General features: G+C 40.2%; 2 protein-coding genes across 7 annotated transcripts in view; one reads left to right on the top strand and one right to left on the bottom strand.

Moving 5' to 3' along the window:
• Window positions 1–10,442, bottom strand: part of EFCAB11 (EF-hand calcium binding domain 11) — a 180,613-nt gene extending 170,171 nt beyond the window's left edge. For 2 of the 6 annotated variants that reach the window (XM_027844897.1, XM_027844898.1), the window contains exons 1-3: window positions 10,406–10,426; window positions 9,520–9,663; window positions 8,286–8,381 (exon numbers count right to left, since the gene is read on the bottom strand). In XM_027844897.1, the coding sequence (XP_027700698.1) occupies window positions 8,286–8,381; window positions 9,520–9,594 (171 nt within the window). In that variant the 5' untranslated portion in view covers window positions 9,595–9,663; window positions 10,406–10,426. The other 4 variants (XM_027844896.1, XM_027844895.1, XM_027844899.1 and 1 more) reach the window with 4 other exon arrangements.
• The window catches only part of TDP1 (tyrosyl-DNA phosphodiesterase 1), a 162,158-nt gene continuing 153,561 nt past the window's right edge, over window positions 9,785–18,381 (top strand). The window contains exon 1 of the mRNA XM_027844894.1: window positions 9,785–9,934. The gene's annotated coding sequence lies outside the window, so the exon portion shown is untranslated. The remainder of the gene's footprint in view (window positions 9,935–18,381) is intronic.

Raw genomic sequence — 18,381 nt, 5'->3', positions numbered from 1 at the left:
ACATTCTAAATGAGAATGAGAACATGTACAAAAAGTTCCAGTGGCAAGCCATATGAAATTTTCAGTAGTCTTTAGGGTGCAATGGCAAAGCAGATAGAAGTACATCTTCCTTAGTGTCATTTACATAAATAAAAACCATATTTGCTTCTGATGTTGAATCCTTTGACAGTGGCAAGGATTTTGGTGTCAAGAGTTTTTTTTCTGGGTCTTCAGGTAGCTCTCTATTCACTAAGCCAGCGGTCTTCAAATTTGGGGTTATGACTTCACCTTAAAAAGCATGAGATCATTCAATTGGAGGGCTGGAACATGGTTTACATTTCACCCTCACTGTAAAAGCTAATTGTGTGGGGCAGCTAGGTGGCGCAGTGGATAGAGCACCTGAGTTCAAATCCGCCCTCAGACACATAACTTAATAGCTATATGACCCTGGGCAAGTCACTTAACCCCATTGCCTAGCCAAAAAAAAAAGCTAATTGTGGGTCTTATTTCCAAAATAATCATACCTCTATCCTTATTCCCCAACACTCCCCCATTCCATCCCCTTATTCCACTGAGTAAGCTCCCACTTACTCCACTGAGTAAGATCCTCTTTGGGATCTTTTGATATTATTGCCTACAGGATCCTTTAGGGCAGTTATAATCTAGCCACTCCCCAGGATCCATAGCAACAGCTTGGAAGATGCCATGGAAAAATCCATCCTCTCCATGCTGCCGTGGCATATCCCACCCCATCTACCACCTACCAAATTACTTCTTGATTTTGTTAGACAACATACTAAACTCTCTCTCCACTCCCCCATTCCTATCTCCAGTTTTCACTTTGGATGGGAAAGAATGGATCCCACAGGATGCATAGGTATGAATGGACTGTGCTCTTCATCACATTATCATTATCATTTCAAGGAAAGCTATCCCTCTTGAAAACTTCCTTATTACTCTTCAGGGCACCACCATTCTTTCAATCATCCAGGCTCACAAACTGGATGTCATCTTTCATTCCTTTTCCCTTCTTCATATATCCAATCAGTTCCCAAATCTGGTTTCTATCTCCACATCTCTAACATCTGATTTCTCCTCTAATCTTGACGTTGCCATCACCCACAAATGTTCCACATCTATGTTCATGAACTCTAAAATTCTTTTATTGGATCAGAATCTTTTATCTATCTTTCCTTCCACCTTCATCCTCAACAAGACCTCTAATCCTTGCTCTCTCTTGTTTTTTTTACCAGATTATCACCCCTATATTGGCTACACTCTCCTTCCTTCTCTGCCTTGACCAATGATGGAATCAGTTTGTCTCTAAATCATACTCCACATTTGAATCTCTAGCCCTCTTGTTTTGCCACCCGTCATATCTTGCCAAATTAGAATCTTCAGTTACACCCACCATCTGCCACCTTCATTCCTATACATGTGCTGCTGAATGAAACTGGAGAAAATCACATAATCCTCCTACTTTGGTCTATTACAAATTTATGTCACACAATTTCAACTGGGCCTTCAAGGCAAAGTAGCCCTTCTATACTTTCATAATCAATTCACTCTCAAAAGCGAGCCACTCACAAAGGTGGCCATTCCAAATTTTTCCAATCCTCATCCATCCTACCATAGCACCCAACACTCAGTTGAGGATCTTTCTTAATACTTAACCGAAAAAACTGAGACCATTCATTCAACGAGAGTTCCTACTTCTCCCCTCCTCATCTCACTTCACTCAGTTATCTTCTACCATCTCTACCTTTACCCATCTCACAAAGAGATAGGAGAGGTGGTCTTTCTCCTTGCCAAGGCAAACAATTCCACATGCACCCTTGATTCCAATCCATCCTGTCTTCTCTAGCAGATTGTCCCTGATATTTTACCCACTCTTGCACTAATTATTAACCTTTTTTTATTTACTGGCTGTTTCTCTGCTCCCTACAAATAAGCTCACATCTCTAGCATTAAAAAAAACCCTTTCACTTGATGCAATCATCTCTGATAGCTATCATCTTGTATTTGTGCTCCTTTTGCAGCTAAACTCCTTGAGAAAGTTATCTATACTTGGTGCTTCTGCTTCTTCTCATCTCACTCCATTCTAAACTCTCAGCAGTCTGGCATCTGACCTCCTCATTCAACTGAAATTGCCTTCTCCAAAGTTACTGATGTCTTAGTTGCCCAATCTTTTTCTCAATCCTCATCCTTCTTGACCTCCATGCCACCTTTGATACTGTTGATCATCTTCTTCTCCTAGATTGTCTCTCCCTTTTCCATTTTCAAGACACTTCTGTCTCCAAGTTCTTCTGCTTATCTGATCATACCTTCTTAGTCTCTTTTGTTGGTTCTATAGGCTGTCATGCCCACTTACCAGAGGTGTCCCATAGGGGTTGGTCTTGGGGCCTCTTCTTAGTCAACCAATAAGAATTTATTAAATGCCTATTATATGCTAGGCACTGTGTTAAGTGCAGGGGATACAAAGAAAGGCAAAAATCCTTGCCCTCAAGGAGTGCATAATTTAATGGGGGAGACAACATGCAAACATTTACATACAAATAAGCTATATATAGGACAAACTGGAGATAATTAGCATCGAGAAGGTATTATAATAAAAAGGAGTGGGAAAGACTTCCTGTAGGAGCTGGGTATTTAGTTGGGACTTAAAGGAAGTCAGGAGGCAGAGATGAGGAGGGAGAGCATTCCAGGTGTGGGGGACAGTCAGAGAAAATACCTAGGACCAAGAGATGGGGTATCTTACCCAAGGAACAGAAAGAGACCTGTGTCACTACTTTAAGAGTGCCGCTAGGTCTCGCAGTAGATAGAGCTCCAGCCTCGGAGTCAGGAGGACCTGAGTTCAAAGCCAGCCTCAGTCACTTGACACTAGCTGTGTGACCCTGGGCAAGTCACTTAACCCTGATTGTCTCAACCAAAAAAGAAAAAAGAAAAAAAAGAGTATATGGGGGACTGTAAGTATAAGATTGGAAAGATGCATGTGTGCATGGGGGGGGTGAGGTAGGGAAGAATTTAGGTTATGAAAGGCTTTGAATTCCAAACTGATTTTGATCACAAAGGTGATAGGAAACCACTGGAGTTTATCAAGTATGGGAGTGACATGATTGGACATGGGCTTTAGAAAAATTAATTTGGTGGCTGAATGGAGGATGGATTCGAGTGGTGACAGACTTGACGCAGGCAGAACCACCAGCAGGCTATTTAAATAGTCAATCACCCAGGGAGGTGATGAGAACCTATGCTAAGGAATCAAAGGAGAGAAGGGAGTGTTGTGGTATGAGAGGTTCAGAGACCCCTCAAAGACTGGAGTACAGGAAAGGGTCATCTGGAATGAATTCACAGACTCAAGCATTCTTTGAGTTAATCTGGCAAAGATCTACTGTTGTGCTTTTCAGTGGACAAGGATTCTTAAGAAACCTGTGCCCTTAGAGGGGTTCAGTTAAAGTTTATATAAGTAAACTATAATAAAACATATGCCAAATATGCTAACTAGGTGATTCAGGGTGGGATTAGTGGTTAAGGAGTGGTCAGTTCTTAAAAAAATGTGTACTTTTTGTATCTACTGCACAGGCATTTTACCCAGAGTTCACCAGGAAAAGCCCAAGGGGGGTGCTACAGGGAGGTATGGTTTTTAGGGCTGCTACACCACTAAGTTAAGATAGATGTAGGGAGTATACATATGTCTTAAGTCTAGAATACATACAACGAGGAGTCCAGGATGTAGATAATGAGGTAGGGAAGTGGTATAGACAGTCTAGTGGGTACTAATATCTTTATGACCCAGTACAAACCAGTTCAAACTAATAATTCCTTCAGGTGCAGTTTGTAACTTCACCAGGGAGAGAGATAAGTATGTTGCTGAGGCCCACTCATGAGTAACTGCCAGGCATAATGTCCTTGGGCTGGGGAGAAACTGCCAGGGACAGTGTTTCTGAGGCTAGGGAGAAATATGGTCTTGGAATTGGGGTCCCAGCAGAAGCACCCAAGCACTCCATCAGGAGTACATTCCCCTTTTCCTCTAAACTATCTTGTTTGATGCTATCATCAGCTCCCATGGGTTTAATTATCCTGTGCAAATGATCCCCACTGGCATATTTTTATCTAACTAGCTAGCCCTAGCCTCCCTCCTTAGCTCCAATCTCACATTATCTTTTGTAATCCCTTTTGCCTTTTGGATATCTCAAATCAGATGTTCTGTAGGCATCTCAAACTCAACATGTCCAAAACAGAACTTATCATCTTTCCCTTCAAAATGTTCCCCTCTTCTTAACTTCTTTATTACTGTTTCGGGCATCACCACCCTCCCAGCTACCCAGCCTGCCAACCTCAGAATCATCCTTCACCTATCACTCATATCCCACATTGACAATCTATTGTTGAATGGTTTCCACCTTCATAAGTTATCACATATGTTCCCTTCTGGCTATTCACACTGTTACCTCCCTGGTGTAGACACTCATCATGACTAGTGTAGTAGCATTCAGGTTGGTCTCTCCACCTCAGATCCCTCCCCATATCAACTCCTCTTCCACTTGGCTGCCAAAGTGTTTTTCCTAAAGCATGTGTCCAAGCATGTTACATTCCCTGCCTCTTCCCTATACCTCAATTCAGCAAACTCTAGTGGTTCCATATTACCTCTAGGATTGAATATAAAATCTTCATTTTGGCTTTCAAAGGCCTTCACCACCTAGCCATTTCGTGCCTTTCCCTTTTGCTTATACTTTGCCCCCTTCCACATACTCAGTGATCCAGCCATGCTGAATGGCCTTCTTGTTCTTCCTTGCACAAAACACATTGTCTCTCAACAATGTGCTTTTTACTGGTTGTCCTCCTGGTTCTCCTCTCTCCCCTTCCCCCCACCCCTCCAAATGCTCTCCCTCTTTTCCCAGGCTTCCTGGATTCCCTGAAGACTCAGCTCAAATCACACATTCTACAAGAAGCTTTTTCTAGTTCTGCTCTCTTCATAACCTTCTCTGTCCCTCTCTTTTCTCCCAGGACATTCTCTCTGAGATTATCTTCTATTTATTAACACTGCTAGGTGTAGTAGCTGTGTGACCCTGGGCAAGTCACTTAACCCTGTTTGCCTCCATTTCCTCATCTATAAAATGACTGGGAGAAGGAAATGGCAAATCATACCAGTATCTTTGCCAAGAAAAGTGACAAAGAGGTCACAAACAGTCAGACACAACTAAGCAACACCAACAACATATCTTGTATGTACCCCTTTTTATATGTGGTCTTTTTAATTAGAATGTGAGTTCCTTAAGGGCAGGAACCATATTTTTGCTGTTTTGTGTCCTAAGAACTTAGCACAGTACCTGACACACATTAAATGTTTAATAAGTGCTTGATAGGGGCAGCTAGGTGGCACAGTGGATAAAGCACCAGCTCTGAAGTCAGGACGACCTGAGTTCAAATCCCACCTCAGACCAAACACTTGACACTTACTAGCTGTGTGACCCTGGGCAAGTCACTTAACCCCAATTGCCTAAAAAAAAAAAATAAGTGCTTGATGACTAACAAAGCCCCACCCTAGTTCAGGTCTCTCTACCTCTTTCCAGGACTATAGTATAGCCTTCTAACTGACCCCCTTGCTTCATATCTCTTCCTTCTCTAAACTATCTGGCAAATACCACTCAAAATGATCTTCCTAATCATGGTCTGGCCAATAACTCATCTACTCAGTAAACTCCAGTTGCTCCTTATTGACTCTACGATTGAATATTATTTTATTACTTTCAAAATGTCTATTTTGATGTAAATTTTGTAATACATAAAATTATCAATTTAGTAGCACATGCATACACTTTATAAATAAGTAAATATATGTGTGTATATATATATAAACATATATATATATATACACACACATAATACATTTAAAAAACATTTACACTGACAGGAGTGTTTGATCAAAAAAGTTTAGAGATCATTGAACTAGATAGTAAAAGATAATTTTATTAGGTAGGCTGCCTTATGTATTAGTAATAGAACATATGCTCCTAGGGGGCAAAGATTGTTTTATTTTTACATTTGTATGCAGTTTCTAATACAGTGCTTGGTACATAATAAAATGCTTGTTGATTAATTGATTGATAGTAGAAAGAACACTGAAGCAGAAATCAGGATGCTGGGTTCAGAGAGGCCTATTACTATGATGGTCAGAAAAGGACGATTTTTTTCTTTTTTATGCCAAGATGACTCTTGAAGATCAAGTACTCAATTAGAAAGGGTATGTGATCTGTATAAGTAAAGGGAGTAACTACACCAATAAAGTGATAAATCTTTAAAGTAGTGGTAACTATAATACCAATAATTGGATCAGCAGTGAGGCATTTGATTTCACTTTTACACTTAAACTAATGAAACTACTCCCTATGTATGACAAAGTTATAAATATATATATATATGTAGCTAGGTATATGTATGTATATATATATGTGTATACACACACACACACACACAGATGTAGCTTAATGAAACCGTTAATAATTCTAGACCATTGTAGTAAGAAGTATTCCCAAAAGGATCTGCATGAGACAACTGAAATCACACTTTCATACCTTCCTACATCTTCTGATCCAGCTTTGCACAGGATTAATGAAAAAAATAAATGCCCAATAAATAATTGATCAAAGAATATAAACAGTATTTAAAAGAAGAATTGTAAACTACTAACAACTATATGAAAAAAAGACATGTATGCAAACACACCGTTGGCTGCCCTGTGAACAGATCCAACTATTTTGGAGAGCAATCTAGAATTATGCTCAAAGGGTAATAAAACTGTATACCAAAGGACCCAGTAATACCACTATTAGATCTAGTTCTCAAGGTGATAAGGGAAAAAGGAAAAGAACCTGTATGTTCTATAATACTTATATCAGCTCTCTTTGTAGAGGCAAAGAACTGGAAATTCAAAGGATGCCTATCAACTGGGGAATGGCTAAACAAGTTGTGGTATATGATTGTGAAGGAATACTACTGTGCTATAAGAAATGATGAGCCAATTGATTTTAGAAAAACATGGAAAGACTTGCATGAAATAATGAAAAGTGAAATGAGCAGAACCAAGAGAACATTGGATAATATTGTTCGAAGAAAAACTGTGAGCGACTAAGCTATTCTGAGTATTACAAATATTCAAATCAACTACAAAGGACCTATGAGAAAAGATGCTATCCACCTCTAGAGAAAGAACTGATAAATAGAAGTATTCATAGTGTGGTTTTACATATATATATATATATTTTATATATACAGATACATGTTTATATATACATATACATATCTGTCAAATGATGGGCCTTCTCTAGTGTGGGGTGGAGAGGGAAGGAAAGAGGGAGACAGTTCAGAGCTTCAAATGTAACAAAAAATACATTTAATTTTTTTTAAAGTTAAAAAAAACACATGCAAAATAAAACAACAGCAAACTATCCATGGTGACAGTCAATGCTGGAAGGGATGTGGAAAGATGAGCATACTATTGCAACAGTGAGAAATGATCTAGTTCTGGAAAGTAATTTGAAACTAAGCAAAGAAAGTAATTAAAATCTTACATCCTTTTTACTCAGAGATTCTTGAGAAGATCAATGACTAAACTCCATATACACAAACATATTTATAGCAGCACTTTTTTTTTTTTGGTAGCAAAGAACTGGAAGTAGATACCCTTTGATTGGAGAACAGCCAAATAGATTGTGATACTTAAATGTAATGGGATGTTACTATGTTCTAAGAAGCGATGAATATAATGAATCCAGAGAAGCATGGGAAGATATATGAACTGATACAAAGTAAATTAAGCAGAACCAAGAAAACCATATACAGAATGACTACAGAAATGTAAACTGAAAGAATAACTGAATAACTGAGACTAAATGCTACTAAGTTATAATGACCAAGGTTGGCTCCCATAAAAAGGTATGAAGAAGCATCTTCCCACCCTATTTGTAGAGGTGAGGGCCTATGGATGTAGACCATAATGTCAGGCTTTTTCCACTTTTTCTTTATACTTTGTTTAATGTGATTGTGCTCTGAGAGGGATAGGCAGGGAGAAACATTACTAAATGGAGATGATTAAAAAACATTTCAATAAAAATTTAAGTAAATGACTACCATTAATAAGGTAGGGAAAGTTCTTCACTGGACATATAAGTGTAAAGGCCTATAAAAAGTATTTAAGTATCTGTAATATTCTTAGATTCAGATTGTAAATTACATTTTAGCAAAGGCAAAATAATATTGCTGCCTTTTTCATCACTAAATATATATTAAAAAAAAATAAAATATACCTTTGTGGGTTTATACCCAAACAGCATTACTACAGCAACTTTAAAATCTTCTCTGCTTAGATAGCCTTTTTTATCTTCATCACATGCTTCAAATACCTAAAGAATGTTAAATATTTTTAGTGAGAGCAACAGAACTGTGTCTCGTTTTTGTTTTTTTAATTTTTGTGTAATTGGTCTTGAATTTTTGTTGATCTATGAAAGGGGACCAAAAACTCAAAGAAAAAGGGATGGTCAAGGGTTCTTTTCTTCATTAATTAGTTCTAGCAATAAAGTTCCTCTCTTTTCATGATTAGAATGGAATCAATTCAATTTAACATTTATTAAGAACCTACTGTGTGCAAAGCACTATGCTAGGCTCAAGGTGTTGGAGGAGGTTAGGAGCAGCACTGGAGAAAAACTGTGTTCTATAGTTAATTTTTAAGAATTTTTGGAGAAAAGTTGTTTCCTGTACTTAATTTTTAAGAGTAGTATATTGTTGCCACCTTGTGTCTAAAAAACCATAAGCTAGTGACTATCAGGGACTTTACTCCCCTGTGGCCCCATTCACTATCCTAGTAACTTTGTGAATAATAATAATGTAATAAGCATCTATATAGCACTCTAAGGTTTGCAAAGCGTTTTACAAATATCCATTTTGTTCTCGCCACAACTCTGGGACGTAGGTGCTATTATTATTCCCATTTTACAGAGAAGGAAACTGAAGCTTGGAGTACTTAAGTGATTTGCCCAGAGATCAAAGTACTAACCCCAAAAGATATAGTTTCCCTTATTAAAACGTAGGCTCCTTGAGAGCAGGGACTGTCTTTGCTTCTGTATGTCTATCCCCAGAGCACAGTAGAGTGCTCAGCACATAGTACATAAATGCTTTTTCTTTAATTTTTTTCATTCAAAAGGTAGAGGTCCCAGCTCTCAAGGAGCTGACATTCATTCAGCCGGGTGGTCCACTCAGTAGGATTCGCGAAAAACATCCTAGAACTTTTAGAGATGGAAGGGGACCTCATAGGACATCCAGTATAATTCCCTCATTTTACAGAAGGTACCTCAAGGATCTGGATAGAAGAGACTTTCGAGGTTCAACGCATCGAGGTTGGGAGTGGAGCCCAATTTTTCTGGCTCCCAAGCCCCGAATCTGGGCTGCCTGTCTCGGGGCGGGGCTGGACCTTTCTCACTCGGAATCCAAGGTCAAGTTCCCTCCGCACCGTCTCCCCAAGCCTGAAGCCAGGAAGACACCTACTTTCACCCACTTCCGTCGATCCGAGGGCCGGGCTTCGCGTCCCGTGCACCAGGCTCCGGTCTCGGCGGCGAACATCTCGGGATGCCCAGAGCAAAGATGATGCAGGCGCCAAACCGCACAGGTCACCGTCTTCCCCGCCCACTCCTGGGAAAAAAAAAAGCCAACTGCAGTTTAGCAACGCCGACACTCTTCCTATTGGGCTGCCGCTGCTCGCGTCATTTCAAGTCTGCGCTTCCATTGGTCGAGTGCTTTCGCTTGGCCACGCCCCTTCTCAAAAGAGAAAGTAGCCCAAACCGGCAGCCTCCTGGGCCAAGTGTGTGCCTTCTTTCAGCTCCTCCTATTTCCTTCTCCAGTGTGGCTGTTTAGGGAGGGGAGTCACCGGCTGTTGGACCTGGAAGAGCTTGGAGATCATCTGGTAGGTTTGGAATCTGTGAAGGATAGTGTCTTCATTCCTGAGTTCATTCAACAGATTTTATTGATCTCCTGCTTTGTACGTAGCACTTTGGCAGACTGTGGGAAGAATGTGAATAAAACATGAAAAAGTATTTTAAAAACTCCTTTGTAGACACAAGTTGGGATTATTTGGTGACTGGGGGATGGGAAGGAAATATCTAGATACAGCTGATTCATTACTCTAGGCGTATCGTGTAGTTTAAATCAGTCAATCAACTGGTATTAAGAAAACTCCAACCACGTGGCGGGTTCCTTTCCAGGCTCTGAGGATATTCCTGGAGGTGTTTACAACCTGTTTGTTAGCCGGTGCCTAATTCACGTGTGTAGCTGGGTAAAACGCAGGATCTCGATTCAAATCCCCATTCTACCACTTGGGCCAGCCTTCTCTGAGCCTCCTTTGTTAAATGAATGGTTTCTATGGGTCTTTTCTTACCTCTAAATCCACCGAGCCTATGCAGTGACTTGAAAGGAATAGAAGTTTCACAGGGGTTGCACTCCTCTTTTCCCAGTTCTGTTCACTCTTTATGGTTGTGTGTAAATGAGGAGGGCCAACGTAGTATGGAGGAGGGAAGGAACTGAAGAGAGTAATGGGTAAAAAGAGATGAGATTATAAGGCAGTACTTGAACTTCGGTGACCCCATGATGACAGCACTAGTGAGTTCCACATTAGTCCTACCAGCAGACATTTAATTGTGTACTGTCGCCTGCAATTATTTTGAGCCTTGCTACCTAGGTTTTCTTTTCCCCATCACAGAAGATGATTGGATTTAGAGCAGGCACATACTTTAGAGAGTTTTTAGAACAACCCCTTTACTTTATGGATGAGAAAACAGGTGATGGTGTGTGATTTAACCAAGGTCTCAAAGATTTTTAGAAACAGCCTGAATTCCTGACCTATGACTCCAAAATCCAATGCTTCCCAATTGTCACTGGTTATCTTAAATGCTTAATAATGATGAAGATAGTTAGCATTTGTAGAGGGCTTTAAGGTTTGCAAAACACTTTACAATTTACACTTTACAAATTATCTCATTCGATCCTCACACCAACCAAGGGAAGTAAGTGCTGTTATTTTTCCTCCTTTTGCAGATGAGGAAACTGAAACAAAAGAAGTAATTTGCCCAGTGTCACCCAGCTCAAGTGGCAGCTAGGAGATAAAATAGAGTGGGGCAAGGTGGGGAGGAGATCAGGGCCATAGGAAGATGTGAATTCAAATCCAGCCACACAAACATCAAGGATATCTAAAGTGGACCATTAATTGGCTATTCCAGCTTTTTTTTTTAATAACACTAAGGCTCCACCAAAAAAATAAGCTTCATGTGAATTCTACCAGGTGTATCCTAGTTTTCTCTAAGAGTGAAATCTTGTGGCATATTCACTGTACTCAGTAATTTATGTGCTTTAAGGCTCAAAGTGCTTTATGTAGATTATCTCATTCAATTCTCATAACAATGCCGGGAGGTAAGTGCTTTTTTAAAGGGCAACTAGGTGACACAATGGATAGAATAAGGTAGTAGTAATAGTAGGTGTCTGCGGCTGCATTTGAACTCAGGCCTTCCTATTTCCAGGTCCAGCACTCAACTCCTCTCTTCAGTAGAGGAAATCTATGCCCAAAGGCGAAGTGACTTATACGAGGTAATAAAGGATGTTAGAGGGACAGCTTGGACTCAGACCTGCACTTAAGACTCCAAATCCAGGACTTCCCCACTGCCACCTTTTATAAAAAGCTGGATTATCAAAAAGAAAAAAAATCAATAAAATGAAAAAAAGGCTGAACTATCAGTCAACTAACAAACAGTTATTGTTCACCTACCATGTGCCAGGAGCTGTGCTAGGCCCTGGGGATACAATGTCCAGTGAATGGAAAAAAGCACCGCCCCCCCACTTTTTTTTCCACCGGTATAGTTGGAATCTAACTCCGCAGCTGCTTTTACCAGACAGCCGTTAGCATCTCAGCTGCCAACGTATTTTGCAAATCCTATTAAAAATTAAATGAAAAACTTCTTCTGTTTTTCTCCCTAGATGTGCCAAGCGCTGGTCTGAGAAACCCTTTTAAGATAATAGTGGGGTAAAGGGACTTAAAGTGGTTAGGGGGATGAGACTTAGAAAAAACAGCGTTAGGCGACGTCCCCGGGGCCTCCTAGTCTTAGGAGCAACGAGCTTCCCGGGTTTATGCTTTAGCTGGGGTCCGGGGTCAGTCTGTGCTGGGCCCTAGCCTGTCTACACCGCTGATGTGGCGGCTTTTAGGACCTAGCGAAAGCTGCTCCCGGAAAGGGAAGGGGCCGGATCAGCGGAGTCCCAGAGAGGGGCAGGGTTTGAACTGCAAGGAGGCAAAGACTGGCTGCGGCAGCAGAAGGTGCCGGGGGGAGGAGGCTGGGATCGTGGGGCGCGCGACGCGGCTGGGCTTTGGAATGGGAGGCGCGGGCAGTGGCGGGGGGGCGCTGGGAGAACCTTGGGGATGAGCGCGTGTGCTCCCAGCGAATGTGGGTGCTCCCAGCGAAGGTGAGCGACCGGCACCGGGCGCAGTGGCTTGCTGCAAAGGGCGAGCGCTGGGCTCTTGGGAACCGGGAGGGGAAGGGTTTCACGGCACCCCCTCTCCAAGCCGGACTGAAGGAAATGTTGGGAGGAAGCTTCCTCTGTCTGGTGCTCAGGTCCTGGATCTGGGGGACCCCTGCTCGGCTTAGGCTCCCTGGGTCAGCTCTGCCCTAGAATCCTGGGGGACCCTGGGCAGGTCACTTACTAACCTGTTTGCCTCAGTTTCCTCATCAGTAAAATAGGGATAGTAACAGCACCTATCTCCCAGGGTTGTTGTGAGGGTGAAAGGAGATAATATTTGTAAAGCTCTTAACGCGGTGCCTTGGCACATAGTAGACACCATGTAAGTGTTAACTATTGTTATTGTGGCTCGGTGGAGAGAGACATTGGATCTGGAATTGGGAAGCAAAAGTTCAAATCCGACCTTGGACACTTAATACCAGTGTGACCCAGGACTACAGTATACTTAATCTCGAGGCAGCTAGGTGCACAGTGGATAGAGCACCAGTCCTGGAGTCAGGAGGACCTGAGGTCAAATCCTGCCTCAGACACATAAGACTCACTAGCTGTGTGACTCTGGGCAAGTCACTTAACCCCAACTGCCTCACAAAAAATAAAAATAAAAAACAAACCAGACAATATACTTAATCTGTCTTTGCCTCAGTTTCCTCAAGTGTAAAATCAAGATAACTGCACTTACCGCCCCCCCAATCCCCACCTCCAGGCTTGTGAGAATCAAATGAGGTAATCATTGTGAATCACTTTACAAATGCCCTGGTACATAATAAACTGTATATAAGTGTTGGCTACTCTTGTCAATTTGGTCACCTAAGTTGAGGGATTCAGATTTGCGGGAGTGTGGAGCTGTTTGAGACCAGGAAGCTGAGAGGAGAGACTTAAGGAATTAAAGTGTGACCTTAAGTAGGTCACTCTCCTTCCTCTTGACATCAGTTTTCTCACTAGTAAAATGAAGGGGTTACTTGATGTCTCTTCCAACTCACTTAGGTGGTGCAGTGGGGGCAATGGTAGACTTGGGGTCAGAAAGATGTGAATTCCTGTTGGGCCTCAGACATTATGTCTTGCCTAAGTCGCTTTATCTCTGTTGCCTAAATACTGACTGTGTGCCAGACCCTGACCTAAGCGCTGAGGATAAAAAGAAAGGCAAAAAACCCAAACAAAAACAACCAAAAAAAAACCAAAAACTCCAATCTCTGCGCTCAAAGAGCTCACATTTTTATGTTACCTTGTCTGTGAAATGAGTTAAAAGCACCTAAATCCCAGAGGTTTTGAAGATAAAATGAGATAATTATTTGTGAAGCATTTTTTGAGTATTATCTATTATTAATAACATTGTGTTTTAAGATTGCTTTGGTTTCTCTGCCTAAAATTAGAGTGCTTCACGGATTCTTTCTCTACAGCCTAACACCTTTGTTCTTTTGATGGCCTACCAAGCAGTTTGGGTTATTCTGGTTTTTATTGTTGTTTGCTAGCACACTGGCATAATAAAGAAGGAAATGTGGCCCTGGCCTTTTCTTTTATACTTTTATACTTTAAAGATCTACGATGACTTTGATAGCCGACCCTTTTAAGGCTTTCAAAGTACTTTAAACATTTCTCTTTTTGAAGATTTACTACAACCCTGTGAGTCGGGACCTACAGTTTTGTGTTGATATTGTTCAGTCCTTTCAATTATGTCTGACTCTGTGATCCAGTGGTTTGCCATTTCCTTCTCCAGCTCATTTTACAGATGAGGAAACTGAGGCAAACAGGGATTAAGTGACATGCCTAGGTCACACAGCTAGTAAGTGTCTGAGGCTGAATTTGAATTCAGGTCTTCCTGATTCAAAGCCCTGGTGCTCTATCCACTGTGCCACCTTGCTAGGACCTGCTAGGAAACCCTACAGTCATTCTCATTCCACCAAACCAAAACAAAAAAAACAATTAGTCAAAAAGCATTTTTAAGCCCTCTCTATCCCCCCCCCCCCCCCGTTATCTACAATTTGCCTGTATATATCTTGTTTATACAAGGTTGTTTGCTTATTGGTTCTCCCTCCCATTAGATTGTAAACTCTGTGAGAGCTGGGAGTGTTTTTTGTCTTTCTTTGTATCTGTGTTGCTTAGGCTTTGGACTGTGCTGAATTGAGTGGTTTGTAATGCCATACAAAGGCAGAAACACTCTTCTGACCCTGTAGGACTCCACCTTCTAATGGAGCAGACAACATGTAGACAGATAGTTATTATAGTTAATAGAAACCTTCCAACTGCATGAAGACTCTGGGACATCCTGTATATATTATAAATGGTTTATAGTGTAAATGGAAGTTAATCTTGGCCAGGGGGTGGTGGAGGGGGTGGAGTACTCTTAGAATACTGCAGTGAGGGTTGCCTGTTAGGAATAGAGCTTCTGGGCTGGAGTCAGGAAGACTTTATCTTCCTACTTCAAATCCAGCCTCAGGCACTCACTAGCTGTGTGACCCTGGGCAAAGCACTTAACCTCGTTTGCCTCAGTTTCCTCTTTGGTAAAATGAACTGGAGAAGGAAATTGCAAACTGCTCCTGTATCTTTTCCAAGAAAAACTCAAATGAGGACACAAAGAGTTGGACACAACTGAACAACAACAACTCTTAGAATAGGACTTTAGTAGTGGGAGGACCCATAGAGGATGCTTAAAATGAATGAGTAAATCAAAATTCTGATGCTAATTTGCAGGGTACAAGTACCTGGTCCCTTTCACATTTTTCTTTTCAGGCATATAAGCTCCATTTGCATGGCCTAGGCTGATGGTGTGATTTACATGTGAGTTTGAATGTTTTATATGGAAATAATTCTTTGACAGATTATAATTTTCTAAAGAGGGAGGTTGCTTGGCAGTGTTAATGACTACAAGTTGTTTATTCTGATTGACTTTAATGAACAACATCTGGACTTTTTTTTTTTTTTAAACAGCCACAGAATGTCAAATCCTTCTATAAAGAGGAAGTTTGAGGAAGTGGTGTATCATCAGTGAAACACCTGTGTTTACAAATTTTGTTTCTTTTTATAATTGTGCTCCCTGCTGGTAATCCTTTGATGAAGGATGGCATTTTCATTTGTTTTCATAGTATTTACATTTGGTCAAGGAAAGCTTTGCATGTTTTAAATAATAATATGAAACCGTTAGAAAAACCCAGCAGGTAGCACGTGCACACAGTCCTACCGGCTTATAAACAGAGTACATTTTAAATACAAAAATGATTAATTTGTTTCTTTAGAAGGGCTATCATTTGTAGTTCTTCATAGTAAGGGAAAAGCTGTTATAGGTTGACCTAGTATGATTAAGGGTGAAAGTTATCAAGATGGATTGTCTCAAGAGGTAAAGGGTGCTCACTGTGTCATTGGGTGTCTTTATAGAAGGCTGGGTGATCCTTCCTATTGGTGTTTGGTTACAAATTTGACTTGCTGTCTTATGAGGCCTCTTCTCACTTAGATTCTGTGAGTCTGTGACTAATTTGATTTCCCAACAAGGTGCCTTTTAATCACACAATCTGTGTAAGTAGTTGCTAACAGCTTCAGCCTTCTAATTGGGTCTAGCTAGCATTATTTTGAATTCTAGAAATGCCTAGACCTTTGATTGACATGTTTTAGGGTGATGATTTCTAAGTGAATAATTGTGGCTGCTTTGTATTTGCATTTCCATATGAAGTTAATATAAATGTCACACTCATTTGAGGGAAAAGAAAATCTCACATTTCAAATCTTTAGTAACAATCCTCGATCAGCATTTAGGTACTTATATTGCATAGGCCACTCACTTAGCAGAAAGAGATTACCTAACCATAACAGCAAAAAAGATAGGTGCTTTTTTTGTACTTTGTACATAATTTTTATTTACTGATTTTTTTTTACTATTTTATTGCTTACTGATCAGTGTCAAAAAAAAGAAGAAGCACAAAATGAGCAGAACCAAGAGAACGTTGTATACCGTAACAGCAATATTGTTTTAAGAACAACTTTGATTGGATAAATCTTTTGACTATTATAAATACCCAAATTAACTATAAAGAGCATAGGAAGAAAGATGCTATCAGCATCCACAGAGAGAACTAATGAATAGAAATATGGATAGAATAATTTTACATATATATGTCTGTGTCTAATGGTGGCCATGGGGGGGAAGAGGGAAGAAAAAAATTGAAAAGAAAAAAGGAATTTCCATGATAACTTTGTTGAATGTCTAAAAGGAATAACAAATTGTACATAGTAGTTTGCAATTTTATGTGCAATCATCTTTTTTAATTATACTATGTTATGGAAATGCTTGTTTTATTCCATAAATTAAAAATAAAATAAATTAAAGAAAAAAAAACGATAGGCATAGAGGACACCTGGAGTTGATTCATTTGAGGGAAATTCCCTTCCATGAATTAACCCGTAAGACCCACCATTGATACCCTTGGAGCTCCTTGTGACTAGTTGGTACTTGGGGAATGAAAATGTGACAACCAGTTGCAGCCTTTAGTCCTCTGAGTCAACTACTGGTAGAGAAATATCTCAATACCTTTTAAGGAAGAACCTAGCATAGTTTTCATGGGGAAAGGGGTTGGATATTGTCTCAAGGAACAGTTCAAGTATATTCTGAATACATGAAAGATTTGAGGAAATATGGATATATTTTAAAAATATTTCTCTTAGAAGTGGTTAAAATAAAAAAGTTTTAGAACTTAATCAAGTAACTAGAAAATTAAGTTACATGGAGCTTTTCATTTCTTACATAAAGATGATTTATTAAAAATGCAGAATGATTTTTTCCAATTATATGTAAAAATTTTTTAACATTCATCTTTAAAAAATTCTGAGTTCTAAATTCTTTCCCTCCCCATCTATGATCTTCAGATGAAACCCAGCCTTCAAAACAAAAATGAAAAGCACCTGTTAAATTTCATCTTAAAACTTTACAAATTACAAATAGTCTTAGTTTGTGGCCTAGAAAAGTACATAGGGAGAAATCTTGTGCTCCTTTTCTGTGTAAAGCTATATTATGTACCAGAGGATCTTGCAAAGTAACTAGACTGCTGCTCTCAAAGAAATTACAGTCTAGCCATGAGATATGATATAGAGACTTGGATCAAGTTCAGCAGATATTTACTAAGCAGGGTATAAGATTGAGACATAAGTAGAAGAGAAGGTCAACTTTATCCTCTGAGACTAGAGCAAAGGAGGAGAAGGAAAGTGCATGAAGCTATAAAGTTACTGAAGTGTAGAGTTGAAAGACCTTGAGGTGGATGGCCTTCATTTTTTTTTCCAGTAAAGGAGGGAGGGAAGGTCATTTGTTGAGAGAAAGGGGATTGCTGGGTGACCTAAAGGGTTAAAAGAGAGAGGAAAAAGTTTGGAGCAGATGTTGTGAAGAATATGACAAAAGAACATATTTGAGATGAAAAAAATGATTACCAGGCAGTCATGAGGTCTTAGTTCATGGTTGTTGTTGAGTCGTATCAGTTGTGTCCAACTCTTCATGACCCCATTTAGGGTTTTCTTGGCAAAGATACTGCAGTGGTTTGCCATTTCCTTTTCTGGCTCATTTTGCAGAAGAGGAAACTCAGGCAAATAAGGTTAAGTGACTTGCCCAGGGTCACACACCTAGTAAGTGTTTGAGGACAGATTGAACTCAGGTCTTCCTAACTCCAGGCTCAGCACTATATCCACTACGCCACCCCTAGTTCAAAGTATTTGAATTTGTAGCAGGTACAGTCTATATGGTTTTATCAAGTCAACAGGTACTTTGTGGCAATCACTGTTCTAAGTGTTCTTGTAGTTTTCAGGGCCTGAGGGTTGGGATGGTGGCATTGACTCAGGGTTAAGTTGACAGGGCAGGGGCAGCTAGATGGCGCAGTGGGT

The sequence above is a fragment of the Vombatus ursinus genome, unplaced genomic scaffold (genome assembly GCF_900497805.2).
Source record: "Vombatus ursinus unplaced genomic scaffold, bare-nosed wombat genome assembly UNPS02014945.1, whole genome shotgun sequence".
In the NCBI taxonomy this organism is placed as follows: Eukaryota; Metazoa; Chordata; class Mammalia; order Diprotodontia; family Vombatidae; genus Vombatus; species Vombatus ursinus.
This window is presented reverse-complemented; position numbering and strand designations above follow the sequence as displayed.